Below are 25,440 nucleotides of genomic sequence, written 5' to 3'. Positions count from 1 at the left end.
CTGCTTCTTCCTCCTCGGCGTTAAGGGATGGCCTGGCACATCTCCGAATATCATAGATCTGATTCAACACACCAGCATCTCCACAAAGTGACACCCAGTGCTGTGACATCCCACGTCAATTCAGGCAGAAGCTTTATATAAGACAGAAACCGCCTGGTTTAACTGATCGATGTGGTTCCTGTCATGAAGCTTACTATCATTTTTTTTTTTTGAAGTGAGAATTCTTTTAATTGGTCATTTTTGCATTACCAACAAGTTAACACTTCATATATCAATGCCACCTCTGCTTCAGAGTGAAAGTGTTTGCATCTGGGGTCATTCTGCCTGGAAATGAAGCATTTTCGCATGAAAAAAAAAAGAATGAAATGACAGATTTTCATTTTCAGACCTGGCAGCAATGAAGTGCAGGCCCTGCTCCAAATTGGGGCAGCTTGGGGAAGATCTCACTTATCTGGATGTGTGCCGTGTGGCGTGGAGGCACAGCAATAATAACTGCTCTGGCCCCGCAAGCGCCTGCCAGCCGCGCCGAGGCTCGGTTCTGTGGATTATGCGGCGCTTGTAACTGGATATCTTGCCTGGGATTTGGTTTGCATAGTTTCTGTGAAGCCAGACGGAAATGAAATTAGCCCTCTCTAGCTCAGAATAATCACTCGACTCAAAACTCTGAATTTTAATAAAACCGGATAATTATTCAGTCTCGTATCCAGACCTCTTGGTCCTTTTCCAGACCCACGCGGCAGCCGCAATGGGACAGAAGGGGCAGAGGCAGCAGGACCGCGATGGGGGAGCGGGGTTCTGCACAAGGGAATGGGGCTTCAGGACTCAATGCCACCAGTGGGGGAATCTGCTGTATAATTCTGCCGCTAAATATAGTAACCTGGAAGCTACTTCAGTTTACGTTGAGCATCAAGTTTTCTCAAAGACCAGGAGGAAGGCTTGTGAGCTGGCTCTGTGTGCAAATTAGCATGGCTGCGAACAACATTGCAACAGGATGGGCTGTTTGCGGCGCGGTGGAGGGGTGTCCCTAAAAGCACCTCTGAGCGTGGTGCAGAAATGACAGAGGGAAAATCTGAGGTTATGTAGGAAGTCAGGGTTAAGCAAACATGGGGATCCCCCAGCTTCTGATCCATGCGTGCATGTTGCAGGGGATGGTTTCTTTTGAGGAAAGACCCTCTGGGACTCCAAAGTTTTTTCCTTTTGGCTGTTTTTCTCCCTATAGTAGAAATTAGAGGGAGAGGAGGGAAATGATAAAGAAAACCCAGGAGACTGTTTTGAGGAAGGAACCCAAGTCACTATGACCAACCAGACCATCCTGGTATTTCTGTACCTGCCTGATAAAGGAAATAAGAGATTCAAGTGGAGAAGCCTGGCCTCATTTCCCAACATCTCCGTTGGGTTTACAGCCAGCACTAGGACAGAAATGTTAGCTGCTTCAAAAGGGAACAATCTAAACTCTGTTTACTCACATCTGCACTTTGCACTGGACATGTTTGAATCAATTTGGTTTTGTTCTCCATAAAACCAATAAAGCTTAGCCTACCTGAGCCTGTTTGGTTTCTTTTACCCCTCTGTAATAGAGGGAAATGTTCTTTCTCCTTTCTTTTTCATGTCAGCAGGCTGCTAGTTCCAATTCCTAATGTAAATATAGTCTCTCCACCTGGACACAACCTTCCACCTAATTAATTTAGTTAATTGGGGACAGTAATACCGCAAGGTGGATGCCCCTTGTAGGAGGGAGGGGGTTGGATAAGCTCACCTTCTGCCCTCCCCGTCTGCAGGAGCGCCACGGGGGAAGCCTGGCACGAGATCATGCTGTCGTGCCTGAGTAACAGAGCCTGCGACCCGCTCTCCGGCCTCACCAAAAACGAATGTGGCAGCGATTTTGCCTATTTCTACTTCGTGTCATTCATTTTCCTGTGCTCCTTCCTGGTAAGTCGGTCCTGATCTCTCCCAAAACAGAGGTGCCGGTGTGGTTCCCCCCGCCAGCCCTTCCCTCCCCACTCCCTTGCTTCCTCCTTCTCCCTAATTATGATTTATCCAATATTGCAAGGCAGCTTCGCTAAAAACCGTTTATCATCTTGGTGATAAAATCCCTTTAATCCCCAAAGAGATCATTTAGTCGGTAGTTTAAAGGGAAGGTTTTTATCTTTCTTCTCACAGGGGGGTCTAATATTTGGAATTAAGCATTAATCTGTTTTGTCTTGATTTGTAACATGGTCCTTTGAAGAAGGGGATTGGGGAGGGCAGGGTGAGAATGGCCAAGATCACATTGGTTCAGAACTGCTTGCAGCAGGCAGCATCACACTTCTTCGATGCCTTGCGTTTTGTTTTGTTTGTCAAATAAATGCAATGATCGTTTTCTTCTGCAATGGTGCTAGGAAGGCTTTCGGTATGTTGTACTTGATTCGTGTCTGTGGCCGTCATACGGGGCGGGGTCTAAGCTTTAATAGGTGCCAGTGTCTTTCTGATAACTTGCTTGCATAAAAAGCTCTCTGCTCTTGGGTCTTGGTTCACTTTCCTGCACCAATGGGACAGAGGAATGGGAAACCAGGGACAGGGACCCAATTAAGCTTCAAGCATGAAGAGATGAAAGTCACAGCTCTGAAATGTACCAAAAAGCAACGTATCGAGCCTACATTCGGTTCCATGGGTTTGCTTTAAAATATAAGGTTTGATGCTTTGTGCAGCTAATCCCTGCTATCACCAGAAACCTTTAACCAGGAAAAAGAGGTACACGTGGCAGTTTGATGCTGGGTATAGATAGACCAACTTCAGTGGCCCCTACTGAGATCCTTTGTCCGACTGCTGTTGCTCCTTTGACATCCCGTGGTTTATTTCTTCTGCATATATTAAAAAACATGGAGCCCTGAAAGCTTATACAAAGTTAATGCTCCATTTACTGATTCCTTCAGCATTCTGTATTTTAAAGCCAAATTTTTTCCTTGTACAAATCCCTAACCCAACATCAGACATTCTCATTGTTATTTTCAAGTGCATTATTGTTTCTAAAGCATTTTCTTTAAAAAAAACCCAAACAACACCCCCCAGACTCAGCCTCCCTGGCTCATAGCAGCTGTCCCACTCGAAATGTAGTAGCAGAATCGGAGGCTGGAACACATCTGTGCAAAATACAGCTTTGTGTGAGCTTTGTCCCTGAGTCAGCGCTCCCGGAAAACCCCGGGAAAACACACCCTGGGCTTGCTGGCAGAGAGAGGGGAGAGCCCTCGGGAAGAGCAAAGGCAGGGAGGGCAGGCTCCAGAAATAGGCAGCGGAAAGACAAGCAGCTGGACTGCTACGGGACAGGGCTGTAACTCATTTCTTAAAATGCATTCAGCACTTCATTGCAATGAAACATGTGGTTCCCCACAAGCGATTAAAGCGTTACAGAGCCACAGCCTGGCCAGGAGGGCACATTTTTATGGTTTGTTCGATGTTTTTACACCATAGATTGGTGGGGAATGGGATAAAATGTATTTGTTTTTAAATGTGTTTTTGGCTCTTTGTGGATGTCCAGCCTGACATCATTTTCCTTCAGTAATTTACAGTGTTGAAAAATATAAATTTAAATTTAAAACTATACAGGAACTTCAGAAACAGCTGTATGCAAACAAGGGAAAACTGTACTGAGCCATGGCTGGAGCTGGGAATAATGGCAAGGGGATTGGGATCAAACTCTCAAAAGTTTTGCTGTCTCTTGATGCTCTGGGGGTTCTGTGGGGTACCTGCAGCACCCGAGCGAGCCCTGCTGATGTGGTTATAGTGCTGCCAGTCTTTGAGTAGCTTAGTGAGAGCTGGGTTGGACATCCCTGTCCAGCACTGCGTTGTGCATGGCACCGAGATCCCAGGGCTTGTCTAGGCTGTGCTGCACACAGACCCCGCGAGCATCCGGGAACCGGGGTGGCACGAAGTACTGGCTTGGTTCCCCAAAGCCAGCAGAGCTGTTCAGTGTAATGCTGCATTCGAGCTGACAAGCCTTAACGCTCAGCTGCAGGAGTGAATTCACGCAGGTTGCTGCAGAGGCAGAAGCCTTGTTTGCAGCTGGGGCGCCCAGCTGTGTGCTGTGCAGCATGGCCTGGAGAAGACCCTTGGGTGGTGTAAGAAACCCCAGTGCTCTGGTGTAGGACATTGATATGTTGGGGGCTGCTCCCTGCTTTCTGTTGGGGTGGGTTCTAAAAAATAGATGGACTACAGGTCTGGGAAGTTCCTGATTAGCATTTGGTGGTGACGTGGTGATTCGTTATGGACTCTTGTTTGTACTGGTGGATCGTGTGTCCCAGCAAGAGCCAAGACCCCTTCCTCCCTCCAGGTCACACGGGAATATGAATTCTTTAAAACTGCACAAACCCCAAACTCCACTACCTGATTTTCTTTTAACGACCGGCAGACCAGCCGGGGACATCCATATTCACTTTAACGCTGCTCATCCCCGCGCAAGAGCTCACGGGCTGCTTCACCGCAGTCCTCCTTGCTCAGCAAGGGAGCAGCGCTCACGGCAGCAGCTCAGCCTGCCTCCAGAAGACACCATGAAGGTAGAAAGGGGCCTTGTGCCAGTCAGGTCTTTATCCGGCACAGGAGCATCCGTTCCCGCCTGCCCTCCTGCTCTTCCATTCTGCTGGCTGCAGCTCGATCTTTTCCCGTTGAAATCCTCGTGACTCTTCTGTTGGCTTTAATAAGAGGAGAATCTTTATATGCCAGAAGTGTTTGCCGGGCTCTGTGTTAGACAGCGGCCATTAGGGACTGGAGCCTGCCCCTTGTCTTTCTGGGGATCTTTGAAGGTTTGAACTGTTACGGGTCTAAAATAGGACATTCAGGCTGAAGAATGGTTTTTCTTCTAGCTGTTCTTGTCTTGATGTGCCTCGATATGAAAGTACTGGAAGAGTGCACATCACCCGGTTGGTGAAGCAGCCCGTGTGCTGGTCTGTCCTGGCGTAGGATGAAGAAGGGGCAAGGGAGAGGTGCTGAGCCGGGCTCTGGGATGGGTCATGCTGTGGGGCATCACCAGTGACGGGGACATGGCCAACCTGTCCGTGGTCAAAAGCCGTGGCAAACCTGCCGCTTACTGCAGAGCTGGAAGTGGCTTGCAGCGTGCAGGGCAGGCGGAGGTGGCAGCAGGGTCCCCAGGGAGCCAGGGCTGCGTTTGTAGGGTTTATTCTCCGGGGTGCGGCTGCTTCTTGTAGAAACCACACACCCTGCTAACGGAGTCAGACCTGCTCCCCTTCCAGCTTTTTTTCTTTTTCTTTTCTCTCTAACTGCATTGTTGCTTCCTCTCTGCAGATGTTAAACCTGTTTGTGGCTGTGATTATGGACAATTTTGAGTATCTGACAAGAGACTCCTCCATCCTTGGGCCCCATCACTTGGATGAGTTTGTTCGTGTCTGGGCTGAGTATGACCCAGCTGCCTGGTATGTACACTGTTACATGTGGAGAAAAGGATATACGTTGTGTATAAATACCATACCCATACACACAAACAGCCTGTTTTAATGTGAGTACAGCTCCAGAAGGAAAACAACTCCAAAGCTTGAGGTAACGGTGGTGGTAAATGCTCCAACTTCAATTCACTGCACACTGGAGATGAACAACCTGATGTCATTACAAGGGCATTTCCTTCAAATAGACACAAGATAGACATAAACAACAAATCAAGAAGGCAAAACGCACCCTCCTCCCCACACACACATGACCAAAAATTAATAGGGTAAATTCAAATGATCTTGGCTAAATGGCCATGTAGAAAAGCTGTTTAACATTTCCAAAAGGAGCTTTGATTGCCTTTGGTTTCTGCATCCCGGTTTGGAGATAAAAATATGCTGAATCTCTTGCCGTTGGCAGCACTTTAGGTGACTTGAGAGGCTAGGCCTTGTTATACCTCATTTGTGCAGCATTTCTCTCCTAGCTGAGAACCACCTGAATGGTTTCACAAATCCTGTGCAGAGACCTGAGGCCACACACACAAAAAAAAAAAGTAGTTTTCAAGGTGCTATCTCTCCCTTAAAAGGAGATGATGTACCCCACCGCTTTGCGTCTGAGTCACGTGCTTCAGGCTCGGTCTTCACCATTTGCTTTCACCCACCTGTGAGGCAGCAGGGAGTGACGTGATGTTTCTCAAGGTGAGGGTGGTTTGCTGAAAACATGTGATTTTTAAATAGACATTTCTCATCGAACCCGATGTTTTGATCTTGGAAGCCTCCTTCTAATGACATCAAATTGTAGAAGGGCATTTTGTTCTTCTGAATAATATTTTAGCTTCTGGACTTGCAGTTGGAACAGAAGAGGTGCGAAATAATAAGAAGAAAATGCAATAAGCCTAACTTCGGAAGCATTTCAGTTTTCAGTGAGCCTCTGATAAAATGTTCTTGATATATGGCTGTGTTAAAGGAGGAAATGTTTTTCTCACAGCCAGGTGGTGAGGTGTTTGGGTTTATGGTTTTATCTCTTTGTTTCTCTTGCTCAAAGACACTCGCAGGGAAAGCTACACACCTGGGCTTAAGTGCCACAGCAGCGGAGGAGTGGCACTGTGCTGTGGCAGACCCAAGAGCCACTGCTGAAGCATTTTAAGGGATTTTTTAAAAATGAGGGAATGGCTCTGACCAGTGATCACTTCTAGAGCAAGACTGACTTTAATATATTGCTTTTCTCCATTGCCCAGAGAAAGCTACTGCACAACAGCCCCGGTGACTGTGTTATTTTCATTTCTAGATGCTCTGAGATACAGGTCACAGTAATTTCCTTGATATTCTGCAGCTTGGGAATTTGCCTGTTGGGGGACTTTTTTTAATTTAAAGCCCTACTAATTTTGTATCCATTTTCCTCCCCACGAGTTACTCTGCAATGAATCTCTTCTGTATTTGTAATGAAGCTGCCTCCAGCTCCTCCAATCTTTCCACTCTTTTTTGTTTCCCTTCAGTAGAGACAGATGCAGAAACTGTTTGTATAATCAGCATCTCAAACTCCCTGCTAGGATGCAATTAAACTGCTTTAAAATCTCAGTTAAATTGATTTAGGCTAACTTTAAATGTAAACCTATTCCAAAATGACTGCATTTCTCTGAACTGTGTGTAATTTTTAACTAGCTCAAAGCCACCCATACTACAAGCCTGCCTATATACTGCACACATACTAGCAGCTCATAATCTCCAAGCAGATTTTCATTACCATGTGCTCTGTAAGACAGACAAGTCCTTTGTGGGTATTTGGCAGGCACTAAATAGCTTTTTTTGCTTTTACGAATCCAGTCCTATCTCTTACCACTAGAAAATCTCAATGAGACTGAAAACTTGGGAGTGCCCGCTCTCTCCTTAAAAAATAGTCTTGGCTCTGATTATCATCTGTGGGAGGAGTAACACACCTGCAAGGGGAAAAATTAGTATCAGTGTGCTTTTTTAATGTTTATGTGTTCAGGAACTTTCCACCCATAAGAGGCAGAAGCATTAAGTGTACAGAAAGATTTGCTCGCTCTATTAACTTTTGAGTGCAGAAGTTACATTTTGTGAGGCACTCAGGGGCCAAACCTTTTCACTTCTAGAGCTGTTAATACAGAATATGTCACATATTAAGATCTTAATTCTGTTTTTCTCTAACCTTGTTCCCGTTTTGCTCTGGTGTGAAGCTGTTGGTGTTGGCAGAGTGACCGGGGGCAGAAGTGTGAATCAAAGGACAGCCAAGATGTGATGCTCGAGGCTTGATCCTAAAACATGTGCATGTTCTGGATTTTCCGTGTGTGAATAGTTCCACTGAAATCACTTATGTTTTCATAAGTGGGACTAACATTTCCACAATTTAAGAGTAATCTGAAATCCATTCACAGTCTAAGACCAGAACACATCTTTTGATCATTTGGGCTGAATGTCTGTGAAGCTCTGGACATGGTATTTCATAATAGCTATCCATGGACTCAGCTTAATAACTTGTCTTTTAAGGTACAGCTCCCAGCAGTTGTTCCACTAGTTGGTCAAACTCTTTGAAACAAAATGTTGATCCAGTTTTTGTTTTCCATGTCAGCCATTTCAGCTCCCAGTATAGACGTGTAGGGGAATGGTAAATAATCACTACAGCATACTTTGCCAGAAAAAGATGACTCCCAGGCAATGTTATCTTATGCTCAGATGCAGGTGAGCTGGTTGCTACTTCCATCTGTCACTAACTGGTTGCCTCTCTCAAGGTCTATTCTTTGATTGTCCCAGGGAAAAGGCAATTACAGTGTTTCTTTCCGTAGCTTGACACCCTCGAGGAAAGATGCTGCATGGGTAAAAAGTACAAATGTCGTTATACTCTTGTTATATAGATAATATTTTAAACATAGGCTTAATGTGTATATATTTACATACCTATTTCCAATATCACCTTTGTTTTTGTTACAAAATCTGACTTTCTATAAACTTTTCTGGGGAAAAACACTCAAAAGGAAGTAAAAGAAGCAGCTAGCAGCTGTTGTTCTAGATGTGTGTCACACTCAGTAGGGGTAAGTATGGGGAAACTGTTGGATTTAGGGGTGGCAGAAGTCTCGGGCTCACAGAAAAAGAGAGAGCGAGAGAAATGGGGCACACACAGCGGTTTGGTCTGGGGCTGGGAGTTAATCAGGAAAGGAGTGAAAACACTGACTTTAAGGATGAACTGGGAAAGAAAAGAAAATTGGATTTCTATAAGCTTTTATTTGTTCAAGATATATAAAGTGAGCGCTTTATCTCTCTTATACCCCCCTTCCCAGCGCAGACCCCTTAGAGATACTGGAAATGTTGGTCTTGCCATCCCATTCCCATCAGTTGCTCCCAAGAGCCAAGGGAGATGCTACTGGCAGCACCTTCTGCGGTCGGGAAGAAGTGCAAGTGCTCCCAAGGGAGAGCTTTTTCTTAGCTATCCAAGATAAAGGGATGCTGATGAAAAGAAACAAAACTCAAATAGCTTTAAACAACCTGCGAAAGAATCCCTGTGTGTCATAATTTGCTGCCATGACTTTCCGATGCAATACATCTGCTGGTTTTCAAGCCTTCCACAGACTCTTAGAGAGCTCAGGGAACTGCTCATATTTATTTTCTACACACTGATTTTACAAAACCGTTCTAAAATTTCGGTAAATTTCTTGACTCAGTTAAACCAATATACTTTTTATAACCACGATTAGGCCTGCAGCCAAGACTTGCACAGTTCCATTTGATCTGTTTCTGAATTAATAGTTTTGAGTTGGTTGTGAAGGTTTTTCACATCCAAAAAAGCAGTAATATTGAAAGAGATATTCCAAAATATTCCAGCCTTCTTTATAGAACATACCAAAATAAACATAGTGAAGCCAAATCATCTCATTTTTCTTTAGAGGTCATTTTGAAGTTCAGTACAGCTCTTTTTGTACATGATTTGGTTACTTACGAAAAATTAAGAAATCTAATCCTGCTGTTAAATTAGCTGAAAATATTGTTGGGAGTTCATGAGACTGACCATAAAGCTACCTCGAGGCACCTGATTTCACCTACTGGTAATGAAGGCTGGATTTTCCCAGTGCCAATGGCCAAGACGGCTCTCGAGATGGCAGTTTCTGGACTTCCAGCAAATTGCTTATTGCCCATGAAGCAGAGTACAGCCCTGCTGGGGTTACGTAGGTGGTAACAGTGGAAGGTAAAGGTGCCCAGGCTCTTTTGAACCAGCTAATTTGAATCCCAGTAATAATCCATTAAATAGGCTATTTGCGTGCTGCAGGCTCTGGATTTGCTGGGCTGCTGCAGCACCTGGGCGGTGGGTAGGGGCCGTCTGTAGGCAGATGCTCAGGCACAGGGACGTAAAACATTAGTGGTAAAGGTAACCAAATGCAATGGTTGGAAAGCCTTGCACGTGGCACTGAAGGCTTCACAGGAGAAAATCCAAGGATATAGATTTTGTTGAGCAGTTGGAAGTTCTCTCTCTCTCTCTCTCTGTGTTAAATTGCCTCCTTCATTGCAAGCCCAGTTGCTGTCAGACTAACCTTGCTTTTCAGCGTGATTTACCCTTCCAACTTCTCCTGTTTGCCTGGGGAAAAACTGATTCCCCTTGGTTTTTGCTGTCGTAACATCTGATGTTTTCTTTCCAGTTGCCGGATTCATTATAAGGATATGTACAATTTGTTACGTGTAATTGCTCCACCCCTGGGCTTAGGAAAGAAGTGCCCTCATAGGGTGGCATACAAGGTTTGGAACTTCAGAGACTCCCTCCAGCATTTTCAGTTCTGATTTTCTTTCTTTTTATCCCTCACCAAGTGCAAATGCAAACAATACAGAAAAGAAACTGTAACGTAACTAACCCCTTGCCTGAAAAAAGGAATGATTGACTGACTGCCTCCTTTTTCCTCGATGCATCTCTTCCCCATCTACTCCCACACCCCAGCTGGCTGGAGACAGGCAGCTTTATGAGACAGTGAACCCTCCAGCTTCCATCCTGCCAGGTCTAGGTGGGAAGTGTTGGGGAAAAGCAGCACAGCATCTGAGCACTTTCTCGCTATATATGCACACCAGAGAGAAATGTCATCCCAAGATTTCTAGGGAGTAGCAAGTCTATTTTCTTTGGGCTTCATAGCATTGTCGCCCCTGTTGAATGACTAGTATTTGAACCCTTCCCTTTCCTGAGCTGAAAAGACATTTGATCTGGGCGCTGGTTAACTGGGCAGCAGAGTGGGATGGTTACCTAGGCTGGGAGAGATGAAGGGATGAGCTTTTCACAGTGTAACAGCAACAGCCAGAGATTGCCCTGGGAGCAAAATTACGTCTCTGAGATCGTAAGCTATGATGGACATCCAGTCAAACCTCCTGCCTCATGGCACAGGGAAAGTATACTGTGCTTAGGAGCTGAGGTGGGGAATTAAGGACAGATCTTGCCAAGAAATCAGCACGGGATGACACTGGACTTCAGTGGGGTCCCAGTCACAGACAGGGATTTTCTTGCAGTCGGTATATGGAGAGCAGAAGATGAAGGAGAGAGAAGTGGAAGCAGCCAGCATGGAGCTTGCTTTTCTCTTTCATTCTGGCCCAGGTGTTTTCCACACCTGATTGGGGATTAAGAGTTAACAAGTACTGCAGAGAAGGCAGGACACCCTGTACCTCCAGCCTGGGAGCAGGGGCAGAAGAGAGAAGCCAGGGGGAAGCCATTGGCTGTAATTACAATTTATGTCTCTCAGCAGCCTTTAAATTAGCTCTGGGCTATAAAACCTGGGTGGTGTTTTAACTGCATTAGTTACCAAGGACAGGAATAGACATTTTTGGCTTGGTAAGTTCTCTCTTCTGCCCCCTCCTGCACCAATGCTTTACATAGGAATTGAGACCCATGTCAGGGCAGCGGGCTGGTGTGCAGGTGCCTGCTTCTGTAGCTGTCCTGCTTGAGAAAGGGGTTTCATATGGGTGCTTAGGTCTTGGTTTCCCTCCTAGTATAGCAGAGATGATCATACTGTCCTGCTTTTCCAGGGGTTAAACATTAATTAATAACATGCTGCAATATACTTAGGTCTCCTCAGATGACAGGCAGCACAGATTTGCACAATATAATAAGCAGGCAGCTCGCTGCGAAAACAAAATGAGATTGTCATAGTCATGCTCTCAGTTTCAGTAGTCAGAAAAAGGCAAAGCAGGAGAATTCCTTGCTCTTTCTGCACCCCTTGCTTTTCAGGGAAGGATTTTATTTACCACCAACATGCGCTGAAGGTAGATGCCATCAGTAATGGGCTGGTCTGAGGGCCTCTTCCCAAATCTCTTCAACTCCCAGTACCCTCTAACATGCAGCCGGCTGCCCTCTGTGGTGGAGACAACCAGTTCAGCTTGGCTTGATGAAGGAGGGGCCCCATCAAATGTAAGGGAGAAACAGGTCCCCCTTCCACCACTGCAAATGGAGTGCTGGGCTCTGGTTTTGTCAAACCTGAATTCAGGCTGGAGGAGAAATTCAGGCTGGCTGAGGTTTTGCAGAGTTGCACCCTTGGCTTGGAGTCAGAGCAGTCCCAGTCTGTCCCCTGAGCAAACACACCAGGACTGGCTTTTTGCATCTCTCGCAGCCCCCAGACTAACCTGAAAACCAAACTCTCTGTTCACTGAAGGAAAGCTGAACATTTTCTCTAAGCCCTATCTCTCCCTGTCCCATAACTCTGCCTACCAGCTCTCCCTGGCATGGAGAATACAGCCTCTTGATTGACTGGTTTGGGGGGGTGAGAAGGGGAAGCATCCCTCCACCCCTGCAAAGAGCCAGCCCAACCCGAGCCCTCCCCACACCCTCTCCCCCCCGAGCGGAGACATCAATCATTCCCTGCAGGGACCCACGTGCCGAGGGCAGCTCTGGCCGCGGGACATCCCTGCAGTGAGGAGACGTTGGGCGCGGAAACACAGCAACGGAAGCGGAGAAACCTTTCTATTTACCCACCTCTTTATTTTGGTTTTGTTTTCCTGAGAAACCTAATTAACCGGATCTCTGTTTTCTTGTCTGCTTTCCCTTCTCTCTCCTCCTTTTCATTTGCTCCGATGTGTTGCCTTTTTCCCCATCCCCTTCCTTCCCACCCCCCCCCTCCACCCGGTCTGGTTTGGTTTCTGTGTCCTCTGGCTTTTGCCTCCCTGCCTTTGACTCCAAGCGGGCGCATCAGTTACACAGACATGTATGAGATGCTGAGACACATGTCCCCACCTCTAGGCCTTGGAAAGAAATGTCCTGCTCGCGTTGCCTATAAGGTAGATCAACCCCCCGAGAAACTCCTGCCAAACCACCAGCTTTTTGTGCCGTGGCTGAAGTGGGTGCCGGTTTTCTGTGGCATTAGTGTTCTCCTGGACTTTTCTGGTGCTTTCTCTGCTTTCTAAGCAGACTGGATTTTGGATCTTCTGCTTTTTTTTTTTTTTTTTTTTGTAACATTTTTTTGGTCTTTGAAGCTATGGCACATCAGTTTGTCTTTCTAAGTATGTCTCTGCTATCTCTATCAGTGTTTCTATTTCTCCTCTCTCATTCTGCTTCCATTTAGGCTAATTTGGGGAGGGAGGGTGCTAATGAGCAAATTACTCTGCCAATATGATCCCCATTTATCTTGCTACGGCCCTTTGACTATCTGTTCTCACTAGCCCTTCAGTAGTATGTTGTTTTTTCCCCCTCTTAATTAGATTGGAGTAATTAGAGTAGGCAGTACTGTAGGAGTTAGCAAGCTATTAAACAGAGGCAACACCAGAAGGGCTTCTTAAATACCCTCGTGAAAGAAATTATTTTAACAGAAAACATTTCAGACAGTAAGATGAAGAAATCACTCAAACTTACTGTTTATTCTGAAAAACTTTTTAATTGAACCACATAAATGCTTTATATCCAAAAGGCTGCTAGCTGCTGCCTTTCAGACACTGCCTGGGTGGAAACTCAGATAGAGACAGAGCCGAAATTACGGAGCAGACCCAGACCCCGCCAGTGAAAGCCACGCTGCTCTCCCAGCAGCTCGCACGGCGCTTGGAAATTTGCATTTGCAGGGGTGATTCCTTGGAAGCTTTTAACATTGAACCTCACAGTTTTGGAGGGAGAGGTTTGTCATAAGCATTTAGCATTGGTGTAATTGAGCGTCCATCAAACTCAACAGGGGTTTTTTGCTGTTGATGTCATTTCAGCCACCACCAAGCCTAATTACCGCACCCCACCGTGCTCGGTGCAATGGATCCAGATCACAACAGCCCCTCCAATAGTGCTTGTTTTTTTCACTGAGGCCATATGAAAGCAAGATTTTGCAAAGAGATTTAAGCTAAACCCAAACCTGGGCCTGCCTTTATGTAGGGCACTTAGAAGCAAGAAGAGGTTCAGATATGGCTTCCTACAAGATCCTTCCTCAGTATGTTAGGATTTAAAATAAAAAGAAAATTAAACATAGCCTTAAAGCTAGCCAGTTAGATATCTTTTCTGTATTCCGGTTGATTTGTTTCTGGCCACTTTCATAGCTGCTTTAAAAGAGCATCTTTATTACGAGCAATTCATACCCACCGTACCATAACTAAGCTTGAGAAACCCAGCTACATCAAAATGCCAGCTCCCAGGTCTCAGCTATTTCAGATAGATGAGTAGATAGATAAACATCTGTATAGAGGTACCAATTATACACAGAAACCCAATGATTTTAAAGTAATCAATGTCTCCTTTTAGCACCTGTGAGTTTTCATTGACTTAAAACATTGCTGAAAGCCCAGCAGTAGGTGTTTGCAGCTGGGCAACCAGATCTGCTCTGCGGTCACACGGGTGTACTAGAAGCATAAAGCTCTCCCTTTGTTTTTTTCCAAATCTTATACAGTTAAAAAAAGGAAAATAAAAGGGGATAAAAAGATCATGTGTTAAAATAGGCATTTTAAACAAGCCTTTTGGCTGATTTGCATAGTGTGGTGTCTCTGCCTCTATGTGATTGTTCTCAGCTGTGGCAGCAGACTTTCCCTGGGCAGAGGCCCTGCAGATGGGCCTTCCCTAGTCTGTCTTTTCCCTGTGAGTTAGCTGGTATCTCGTCTGGTTTGTCTGTCCTTACAGAACAAATCCGCAGGACGTAGGTACACATGAATGGTTTCTTTTTAAAACACGGGCTCCTGATTTTTTTAAAGATGTCTTTAATTTTTACCCATCCACTAAGAAACCTCTAAAACGTGTCTGTGTATGACTGAACCATAGGTAGAGGTGGGTTCAAGTCAAACAGCTCAAATCTAGACTGAGCATCAGATTTCTCTGAGCTTGGAGGTGATCAGATTCATTTTGCACATTATCGAAGAGCCCCGAACTACAGAAATATGGATTTAAGTCCAGATCTGAATTTTTCCCATGGTATAAGGCTGCAGCTTGGGCTGACCCCCCCTCCCAGCTATGGCTGCCGATAAAACTAAACCCTCATGGGGAAGCAGTACCGATTTTTGCTCCCTCCTTCCTCCACTTCTACGTGCAGCACTAGGAACAGCACATCCACGGAGACAGATTGGTGCTGAGCATCTTCCCCCAGATGTTGGCTGCGTGTAGGTCACGGCATCCCCCTGCCCTACACCTGCCGGGACCCCCCCACCGGTGTCACTTACTGTCCTCTCACAGTTGATGGGAGACTTGGGGAGGACAGTGCAGCCCACCCCGCCAGGCACACCTGCACGCAGAGCCAGCGTGCAGAGGGGCAACGACCCCCTCGTCCTGCAGCCGTAGCTCAGCCAGTGCCGAGAGCAGCCAGGGCTTTGTCTCTGCGCTATTTTTGCTCTCTCCCTCCGAACCAAATGATTTTTAAAAAATTTTACTGTTCTGTCTGGCAAAAGCTCTTTTGCCCCACATGTCCACTCTTTTTCTTTCCATATATATTTTTCCCAGTCCTCTCTGCAAAGTTTTTGTGTGTTTTCCCCCGTCTTTGTCTGTGTTGCCTTCTCAGTATGTGCACGTTGTCTTTTCGTTTGGATTTTTCCCTCTTTGCAGCCTCCTCGGCTGCTGTCCTTCCTTTCTGCTGCTTTCTGCTTCCCCTTTCTCAACTGTTCTCCTTGGTCGGCGTGACCAGCCTCTGCAGTTTTGTGCGCGTGGCTTGCTGCTTGCCCGGAGGTGCATGCCTGGGGTCCTCCGGCCGCGCTGCTCGGGCACCAGGAGAGCTCTATCCCACACCGGGGGGGCGTGAGAAAAGGGTGAAGGAACTGAGTTTTAAAATCTCTGCTACCCAGTCAGATGAAAAGAGGGAAGAAAACCACTTTGACTTCACCCTGGTGTCTTGAGATTTGATCGCTTGTCTGTTTTCAGATGAGGGGGGTGGCGGTTTTTTCACTCCGTTTACAGTCACATATTGAGACTTTGAGGCCTCTTAGACAGGCTCAGCTTGGCCATAGCGAAGGGTCCTGGGGTTTTATATGCTATAGCATAGTAGCAATAAGGGCAGAGCGGCAGCCAGCTTTGCCACCACCTGGAGTCAGGCCGTCCTTTGCACCGCAGAGCTTTGCGTGCATCTTTAGAGAAAGGGAGAAGGAAGGCCCGTGATGCCGCCAAATCTCTCTGGCGCTACAATGCCGTCAACATACCTTGAAGAGATCTGCAAGAGCAGGGTTGGAGAAGGGTTTTTTTGAGATCCTGAGGGCGTGATTCTTAGGAACTGTGTTGCCTCTCTTGCTAGGAGAGGCAATAACCCAAGCCTTTCCCCGCTGCTCTTCAGAGTCGTCTTTTTACCTTCCTCTCTGGGGACAGGAGAAGACAGCACTGCCAGCAGGCACATCTCCACCTCTGTCCGAGTCTAGCTCCAGGCGAAGCCCTGCATGGAGTCTGCAGGGCGATGCTGGCAGCCGGAGGGGGCTCTTGACTTTGTTTTGTGCTTTTGTTGGTGCTGTCAAGCACGGCTTTGCACACCCTATTTCAAAGGTGATCTATTGCAGGGATTAGGAGGGTTCTGGCTCTCCCTTTAGCACCTCCTGACATGGCCAAGGCTCCTGAATATGTGATGGGGGTGACCTTGGAGCTGGGCTGGCTCCCCATCTGCACCAGGGCTGCACCTCACCTTGCCTGTCACTGCCATGTGGATTTTAAAATCTGGATTCGGTCCCTTGCTAAACAAGAGTTTGAACGGTCCATTTGCTAGCTGCCGAGCCTTGCTACCTCTTCTGCACAGTTAGCATCACGCAGCGCTTTTGCTGGACAAGGAGCAAGATTGCAAGCTTGCACTTACTGAAAGTAGGATGACTCTCCATGCAACAGGTCCAGTTGTGTGCCGGAGACAGAACCCACATTTCGGGGCACAGATCTGGCTCCTCTGTTGGCTGTGGGAGGGAGGAAGGCCATGGCCAGCATCTCTGAAGCCAACAGAAGAGTTAAATGAGAGTAGAATAATTAGAACTAGGTCAGGGTGAATTATTCATAGCAAATAATTTATTCACCAAACTCAGCCTCGTTTCCCACAAGCAGCGTTCCATTGTCCTGAATTTATTCACATTTGGGGATTATTCCCAGAGCAGTTCTTGTCCCGGAGGCTGTGCGGGAGCTGCTGATGGGGTGCTCTTAATAATTCAAATCCATCGGGGTGCCAGCTAGTTTTCCTGGCATTCGTAGCTCAGTATGCTCCTCTTCTTGCTAATGTTTGGACAAATGTGGCAGTGAATAAGATTTACGGTGCAGATATTTCTGTTTAGTGCTTATTTTCTGGGTCAGGCTGGGAGCAAGCAGGAGACCTTTTATCCCAGCTTTTGACACTGGGATGAATTTTCCCCCATTTCTCTAACACGTTCCCTGCCTAGTCGAACATCGTCCAAGAAGTTTCTAAGCAGAAGATCTGCAGAAACCAAGTGCTGAAAGGGCATAAATTCTGTCAATTCTGCTTGACACAAAGGTTTGGTTTCTCGTTAGCGATGTCTTTGTTTAATTGCAATTAAATCAGTACTAGAAGCTGAGGGGTGTCTGCACCCCTCCTGACCACACAAGTAACCGGAGCAAAAAGCGTTGCTTCCCTAACCCGGCTGTAATCGGTTACTACCTCGTTATCTGCACAGAGTTAATTAGGAGACTCTAGAGACAATATCGCAGCTCCTGCCTCTGGGGCCTTTTCCTGCAGAAGCATTAACGAGCTCCCCTTGCCCTCGCTCGGGAGATGCCTCCAAAACTGCCTAATTAAAATCAAGGGCTGGAGGAAGGTTCCCCAAGCGAGCTTGGGAAATAGGAGCGGGGACTCCATCTGCTGCCGGCTGCTTTTCCTCAAAGGCTCTTGGAGGAGATTGGAGACGAGGGGAGGAAGAGGAGCAGCGTGGAGAGCAGGGAAGCCCTTTCCTGCCAGGGCTGGGCACCTGGGAGGGATTTTTACCTTTTTTTCCTGCTCCCAGTTATTAATTCACCTGAACACCCCTGGTTTGTGGCTGGCGATTCCCAGGACACCCCAAGTGATGTAAGCTTTTTACAAGTGCGAGGAAGCATCGGGTCCCCTGCCATCTGCATCGGCAGGCTCGTATGTTTTCCTTCTGGGGTCTAAAAAGATGGAAAATTATCCAAATCAAATTTTTTTTTAAAAATCAAATTTTTGCATCGTATTCCAAAGCATGAGGAACTGGTAACCCATGGCCTTGAAGTGCAACTTCAGCCAGAAGAAACAGCAAAAATGTGGGGAGATGTTAATTTTACTCTAAACTGCATACAGGCTAAACAGCTGGTTCCGGTTTTTTTAACAATGTTTTAACAATTTTTAACAATGTTGTTGCCCATGCTGTGTGAAAAACATTGAGATTTTCTCTTCTCTGCTGGCTAGGGATGAAAATCAAAAGTTCTTGATTAATTTTTCAAAGAGCAATTTTGGGTCAATCAGAATATTTGACTTTGAGAAATTTTACCAATTTCAGTTGGATTCCAGTTCCTTTTAAATGGGTCCTATAGAAATGTAAATGAATTAAAATATAAGTAAAATTAGAAAGTAGATTTGAAAGGATTGAAATCTCTCGCTCCTGCACATGTTGGAAAGAAACATTTTTACGTTAAGGTTGTTTTATAATATTGGGGGGGGAAATGAAGATTTCTTTTTGTTTGCAGTTTCAGCCTTTCGGTTGCGTTTCTGGCGCTAGGAAAATGCACCAGACGATGTGCAGGGAAGTTCGGGTGCCAAGTCCCTCCTTGGGGGCGGCTGTGCCAATATCTGGCTGACTCCTTGGCTCCTCTGGGTGTCAGTGGCGGTGCGGGGACATGGTGTGAGCATGTCTCACCAAACTGCTTTCTCCCTTGCCTCCCCCACACGGTGTGGTGGCAAAGCTATTTTGAATCAAAGATGAATCAATTCCTTTCTCCCAACTGCTTCATCTTCAGCATTTTTGAGCTCTCCCAGAAATGTGGTGTATCCATTTGAGCAACATATTTTCTCAATTTGCGCTTCCAAGAAAGCAGTTTTCACTGATATCGGGAGGGATCGGGGATGGCTTAAAGCCAAAACATGTTCGGCTTAGCTGCAGCAGGGTATAAGGCACTTCTGTGCCATTTAATGGCTTTTTTGGCTAAGAAATGGGCAGCTGCTCTGCCCTGGTAGGTGCAACTTGCAACCCACCTTGCAATGCAAGTGCTCCTCAACTGACTGCCCACAACCTGCCCCAGGAGAAGACGGGGAGATGCATCCCGGTTTGCCACCCCAATAAAGAGGAGAAAGGGAGACATCCCACCCAAGCCAGAGCAAGCCTCCCCTCTCCTGACGTGCCGCTAGAGCCAGCGGTCCCCAGCTAGGGGCGGTGAGATGCACGAGGACTTGCACAACGACCACACTCTCTGTTGGCTGATGGTTTATCAGGTCGGAAATTGCAATGGCCTAAAGGTGTCGGGATTGGCCTGTTTGACCAGTTTGCATATTGGGATGGAAAAAATGCTGTAGACCAGGCAGTGCTGAGGGTAGCATGGGGACGTGGTCTGGGGAGAGACTCATCCGGGTGGCTGTTTGCAGCACTCCTCAGCACTTGCACGTGAGTTTTGCTCAGCCAACCTTCTTGCAAGTGTGTATTCCCTTGGAAAATTCCTTCCCTCTAAATCCTTTGTCCCTGATGAAAATTTAGAAGGAAAGACCTTCCTACAGCATTGCTAGGTATAGCTGTGATGTGGCCTGTGTTCTGCATCCATTCGCTTTGGGAATTTGTTCTAGAAAGTCAGCTGGGGGACCTGGGATGTCTCATTCCCAAAATGTCTTTTGGCTCTAGTTTTTGTGAGGATAGAGCTCTCCTGAGAGGAATTATTTCTCACCTGCTTGTTCTTCGCTTCCATGCATCTTCTTTCTCTCTCCATCCCCTAACTCTCTCTCCCACCGAACTGGGATTCAGTGGGACTCTGTAAGTGGTAACTGTGCGCTCACATGGATATAATAATTTTGTTGTAACTTTTTGTGTGCTGAGGGCAGAACTCTGAATTAAAATCCTGTTTCACTTGACATAAGTGAACAGAAAAAATAGTTGTGGCGTTGCCAGCATTTGATACTGTCGTTGAATTATGAAGGGAGGAGAGTCTTGGCTTTGATTTCCCTATCTCTGAGGCTTGTCAGACGTGGAAGATAACCTCTGGGCATGCTTTAAGAAAGCTCTTTGAGATTACAATGGTTTGTCTCAGACTTTAGGAGACAGGGTAGGTTGTTACACGAGCCTCTTGTCCCTGCAGCCTGCAATGAGATCCGAAGACGTGTAATAAGATAAGTATGGAGGTCTCGGCTCCTCTGAATGTCAGCTCACTTCAGAAGCAGGTGTTTTGCACTGGACCAGTGCCCTGTGCCCTCCCTCAGCACCAGCACACGTCCGCCCTGGAGGGATGTTTTCTCCCTGGCTGGCAGAAGGTCCCAGGGCTGGAGTCCGTCCTCTCTCAGGGCACCAGAATGCCTAAGGCAGCTCAGTTCATACCTCTGGGAAACTGTGTGTCGGAGATCTCTCTAAGCAGGGAGGCTAACCCAGTGATGGAAAGGGGGACCAAGTCTTCATTCACCAGTCTTGGCTTGGTTTTGGGTAGAGCACAGGAGTAGGAGTCAGGGCTCACCCAGAGCGCTCTGCCTCTCGCCTCGCCTGAGTCTCCAGGCAGGTCCCTGCTCTCGGCTACACCACGTTTCCCTTCACCAGCAAAAACTGCCCATGAGCAGCGGTGCTTCTACTGCACAGCTTCCCCAGGCCCCAAGGAGGGTGAGCGGGGTTGCAGGAGGCACCCCTGAGCCACTGCAGTGGCATCGGAAGGGAGGATTGCACCAGCAAAGCTGCACCTCTGAAAAATATTCGCAGCCCTTGACGTTGCACAGCAGTATAGTGGACAGAGCCGAAGTGGGATCTGGCCTCGTCTGTGCGCTCTGCCTCGGTGAGTCCGCAGCCCGCAGCTGACTGCGCTTAAATTTCTTTAGCAGCATGTTGGGCTGTTGTTAAACAAAGAGACGGTTTCTGTACAGCGATAGGGATCAAAATAACAGCCTAAGCAGCTTTCAGATGTGGATGAAATTCCCTCCCGAGCAAGGGGCCCAGGCCAAGCTAACACTTGGTTTTACAGGCTGCTGCGAGGCTCTGCTCGGACAGATTAACACCCAGTGACTTCCTCGGGTTGCACGTACCCTCGGAGAACGGAAACACAGGCTTGTCTGATATGGCTCCAGCCAAGGAAGTTTCTAAACAGCTTGTGAAAGCCGAGGAGCTGAGAAATCATTAGATTGCCGAAGGAGAAGAAATCCATCCTTTAAATGCGTTGCTAAGGTTATGGAGAGTGCTTCTCCCCGTCTGCATTTACATGCTCTGCTGCCAGCAGTGTTAAGGGAGCCACAGCTTTCCGAAGCAATCTCAGGTACTTCATTGCCTACAAGAATGATGAATTTGCCATATCAGAGATGGTCCTGACTGGTGATGGGGAAGGAGTTGCTACCAGGTCTGAAGATCCTGGAAGACAATGATCCTGAGGAACTATTCCATGTTCGGACTGAAAGAACATAATTGGGGGAAATTATAATCCTGCTCATGTTAATCCAGCCTCTTCCCCTATGGGTGAGGGCTAGATGGAGCTGTGTAGCTTATTGACTGGAAGGAACGGAGAAGACCTTCAGAGCTCCTGGGATGCCCATGGGGAAAGGAGGTAAGAGACAGAATCCAAGCGTCTCCAATAAAAAGGATATTGCACACCTTTAGTTATTAGCAGCCAGTCCCAAATTGCCCCAGAACACTTGAGCCACACCGCAGGGCTCACCAGCCTTATTTTCTAGTGTGCTTCAGGCTGCGTACAAAATGCATCATCACGGGACCAATCCAGAGACTGCACAGCTCCCGTGCAAAGCACTCACACGCCTCCTCTTGTCATCGCCACCAAAAGTGCCTTCCTCACATCCCGCTCACTGGCAAGGGGGATGCCACTGCACAGCTGGAAGAGGCGCAGTCACTTTCTGGATGGAGCCGCATCCTTGGATCCTCGGATGGTGGATGCAAATCTTCCATCATCTTACTTCATTCAAGGGTGCCAGGTCCCATTTGTTGCTTTTGCTCCTCTTGTAGAACCAGAATATAGGTGAAGGTAACTGATGTAGGAAAGGATGGTGGAGGTGGCTTCATGGTTTATATCTCCTGAGGATGCTGCTTTGGCAGGGGTGATGGGCACCAGCCACATGTCTGCAGGCTGCAGACATAGTTGGAGACTGTCAGGAGCAGGGTACCAGGCTCTGAAATGGGATGAGGGCATTCAAACTGACTTTTTTTCAGAAGAACTGTCTTTGTAGGATTGCAGTACAAATGCTGGCAAATCAACTGTTTAACCACTAAAGCCACCGTTACAGCTCAGAGCTGCTCCTGAAAAGGAGTTGATGTCTATATGGAGAAGATGCATTTTAGCTCAGTGCACAAAAGGTGAACACATGTTTGTAATCTGGCTATTTCTAAGGGCTCGCGGGGGGGGAGGAAAGGGGGGGGGAGGAATCCTGACCCGCGCTCACAGCCACTGAATTTCTCTCTCCAGCGCCTGGTGCGGATGAACATGCCGATATCGCCTGAAGATTTAACCGTCCACTTCACGTCCACGCTGATGGCCTTGATCCGCACTGCCCTAGAAATCAAAATCGCCTCAGGTGAGAGGGAGGTGATGTCTGACAGCACGTGTGGGCTCAAACCCCAACTTGTCTGTTGGCTTGGTGTCCTCCTGAAACCACCAAAATCCTGCCCCAGGTGGAAATCCCGTTTTCCTGTTGCCTGCCTGCCATCTGCCAGCGCCCGAGGACGAGGGAGCCTCAGGAACAGGCAACAGAGGGGTCCTGAGCATCATTCTGCCTTTGGGGTGGCTGCGTACTGGCATCCCTGTCGATGGGATGTGGAGAGCTTTGGCCATCCCACTTGAGAGCTCTCAGACGAGAAGCCCTGTGCGTGTACTCATTGCTGCATAACAGAAATGAGAGTTTCCACGCCTCTTTTCTTAACTATTCCAACATGAGGGAAAAACAGCCCTTCCTCTCCAATTGTTGCCTGCTGGCAGCGAAGCAATGACTCCAAGTGCCTTGAACCACATTCTGCCTTGAGATAAAATTTAATTATTCAAGTATTTCATCAGGTGTTTACTTGACGTCCCAATTAAGCATTGCAATGTAATAAAATACATTGGCCTTTTCTCTGGGTCGTTACACTATTTAATCAGGCTGGCTGGGGTCAGAATCAAGGCATGACTGGCCAAAGCACTTTTATACCTAATTTAAAAGCTAACAGGAGGTAACAGTGCTCTTACAAGCAAAGGGCAGGGCAGGGTTAGGATACTGTGCTTTTCCTAAGCGGTTTTAGTCCAGCCGTTCAACCTCTCTGTATTAATTACCTCCCTCATATGTTGCTTAAATTGTCTTTGGTGCTTTGGGTGGGCACTGCTGGATGAAGACAAAATTTTGAGGTCACTGGGACTCCCCTGGGGAATGACACCAAGCATCAGACACTCATTTCTAAGGATGCATTTAGGACTGCCTGGGATTTTAGGGGCCAGCGCCTTATTTCAGTAATAACCTCTAGATAAGGGTGCTGAGAGTTTGTATTATTTTAGGCTTCGAATTACCTGTCAGCAAGGGTAATTCAAACAGCCTTTTCCAACTGGCAAAGGCTCCCCCCCCCCTTTTCTTCGGCCGCACACTGGAGGGGAACCAGAGAAGAGAGCTCAGCTGATAGCGCTGGATTCTTTCTAAGGTTTATATCTGCTGTGGGTTGTGAGTTTTTGACCTGCTCTGTTGTTATATGCTTCGTTTGAATAGGTTTCGTGTGCTACATTTAATTGAGTCTTTAGTGGCACTAACAGGCCCTTAATAAACCCTCCCTAATGAGTTTCCTTGTGGGAGTTCAAACCACCATGTAGCAGAGTACCCAGAGCCTCCTCCCATTTCTTTTCTCTTAGAAAAATAATCTCTGTCATTCAGATGAACTACTTAATTGCCTACTGTGCGGTGCATTCATTTGGGAGCTGGCCTGTTGGCTTACATATATACTTTAATCACTTTCCACTTGTGTATTAAGACCTCACTTTGGCCATTTGAATAATGCCGGCTCTTTCTGTTTTACCTTGTGATATAGCTGCTATTTGATGCTGCTGATACGGAGCAGCGTGCTTATGTCTCGTTGCCAAAGACTTCGGGAAGAGTTGTTGGTGGAGAGGGTTTGTAATCAGTCATGGCATTGCTCATAGTCCAGCACCTCAGACCAGGTCCTTTGCACCACACCTGGGAGGTGCTGCTGCTTTCTGCTGATGCTATCCAGCACCCCAAATGAGCAGGCACCTGCACTTAGGTAGAATAAGTCTGAGCTTCAGTTTAAGCCCCAAGCAACAGCAGAGGGTCAGCAGGTTGAAGCGATGGTGGTCCTGCTGAGTTCATGCGCTTTTGTCACGGAGGAGATCACCAGTTCCCTTTGCAACATCTGCTGCAGCTGGCACCGGCTTGCTCTTCTCAAGAGATGGGAGCGGGGGAAATGCCTTCTCCTGTGCTTGCTGTGCGAATAGTGGTACGCGCTGACAGGACAAGGATTTTCACTCTTCTTCGTGTGCCTCTTTCTCTCCCCTCCCTTTCTGCAGGGGGTGTTAAACAGCACCAGTGTGATGCTGAGTTGAGAAAGGAGATCTCACTGGTCTGGCCCAATCTGTCCCAGAAGGCTCTGGATTTGCTGGTGCCTCCTCACAAACGTAAGTGGTTCATCAGCGAGCACCCAACCCATCCCAGCCGCCTAAGAAGGCCAGAACAGGTTTCTCCCTCCTTGCCTGCTCTGTCCCTAGCCCCATCTAGGTGCACGGTCACGTAGAGGATGCAGCAAAGAAACCGAGTGCAGTTCAGCTTCTAGGTATCCTCTCCAAAGGGTTCACAGCCTCTATGCCGTGGAGTAGAGAAGTTGAGGTCACATCTAGGCATGTATTTCATTATGCTACAGTAGATTTCCTGTACTTAGGGAAAAAAAAAAAACCCACAACAAACCGTGCCAAGAAGAGACAGATGCCCTGTGTGGCCTCTTCCAGAGCTTTTTCATAGCTTTGTCTGCCTCCAGCCTGCGCCTTGCAGGATGGGAGAGCAATTTCTACCAACTGGGCTCCAGAAAACCAGGAGAAGAAAATTAAAGTTTGCTGAGACCTTACAGAATCAGAATTGAGGTATTTTGGGGCTAAAGGCATTTCTGTTACTTGGTGATGTCCTGAGCAAATGTGCTGAGAAAATGGAAAGTTTGCCATTATCTTGATTGGCCCAGACAAGGGCTCTGGATTCTGATTGACGAGAAACAGTGCAGAGCAATAAAGGCATTGTTAATTAAGAAAAATGACGGAACTGAGGAGGTGCAAATCAGTGGGTAGAGACTGCTTAAGTCTTTTCCTCCCCTCCTCTCTTGATGCCTGTATATCTGCTGCTTTAACTCTTTGTTCTACGGTAAGTGCTCCATTGCCCTGCAGGGAAGGGCTGGTAGAATAGCTGTAAGGGTGAAAAAAGACATCTGGAAAAATGAAATACTTTAAATGTATATAGCCCATTATGCCCCGGTTGACTGTAATTCAAGGAAATAGGAATAAGGCTTCTTTGTTGATAAAAAGCTGGCTGTGGATCTG

At 47.1% G+C, this 25,440-nt stretch overlaps 1 protein-coding gene across 1 annotated transcript in view; it reads left to right on the top strand.

Annotated features, from left to right (window-relative positions):
* Positions 1-25,440, top strand: part of LOC104072818 (voltage-dependent N-type calcium channel subunit alpha-1B-like) — a gene marked incomplete at its 5' end in the record, with an annotated part of 160,508 nt that overhangs the window by 122,588 nt on the left and 12,480 nt on the right. Inside the window, 5 exons of the mRNA XM_009572401.1 lie at positions 1,779-1,929; positions 5,275-5,402; positions 10,058-10,154; positions 22,351-22,459; positions 24,427-24,534. Coding sequence (XP_009570696.1) covers positions 1,779-1,929; positions 5,275-5,402; positions 10,058-10,154; positions 22,351-22,459; positions 24,427-24,534 — 593 coding nt within the window. The remainder of the gene's footprint in view (positions 1-1,778; positions 1,930-5,274; positions 5,403-10,057; positions 10,155-22,350; positions 22,460-24,426; positions 24,535-25,440) is intronic.

This window comes from Fulmarus glacialis, unplaced genomic scaffold (genome assembly GCF_000690835.1).
Source record: "Fulmarus glacialis isolate BGI_N327 unplaced genomic scaffold, ASM69083v1 scaffold4552, whole genome shotgun sequence".
Classification (NCBI taxonomy): Eukaryota; Metazoa; Chordata; class Aves; order Procellariiformes; family Procellariidae; genus Fulmarus; species Fulmarus glacialis.
This window is presented reverse-complemented; position numbering and strand designations above follow the sequence as displayed.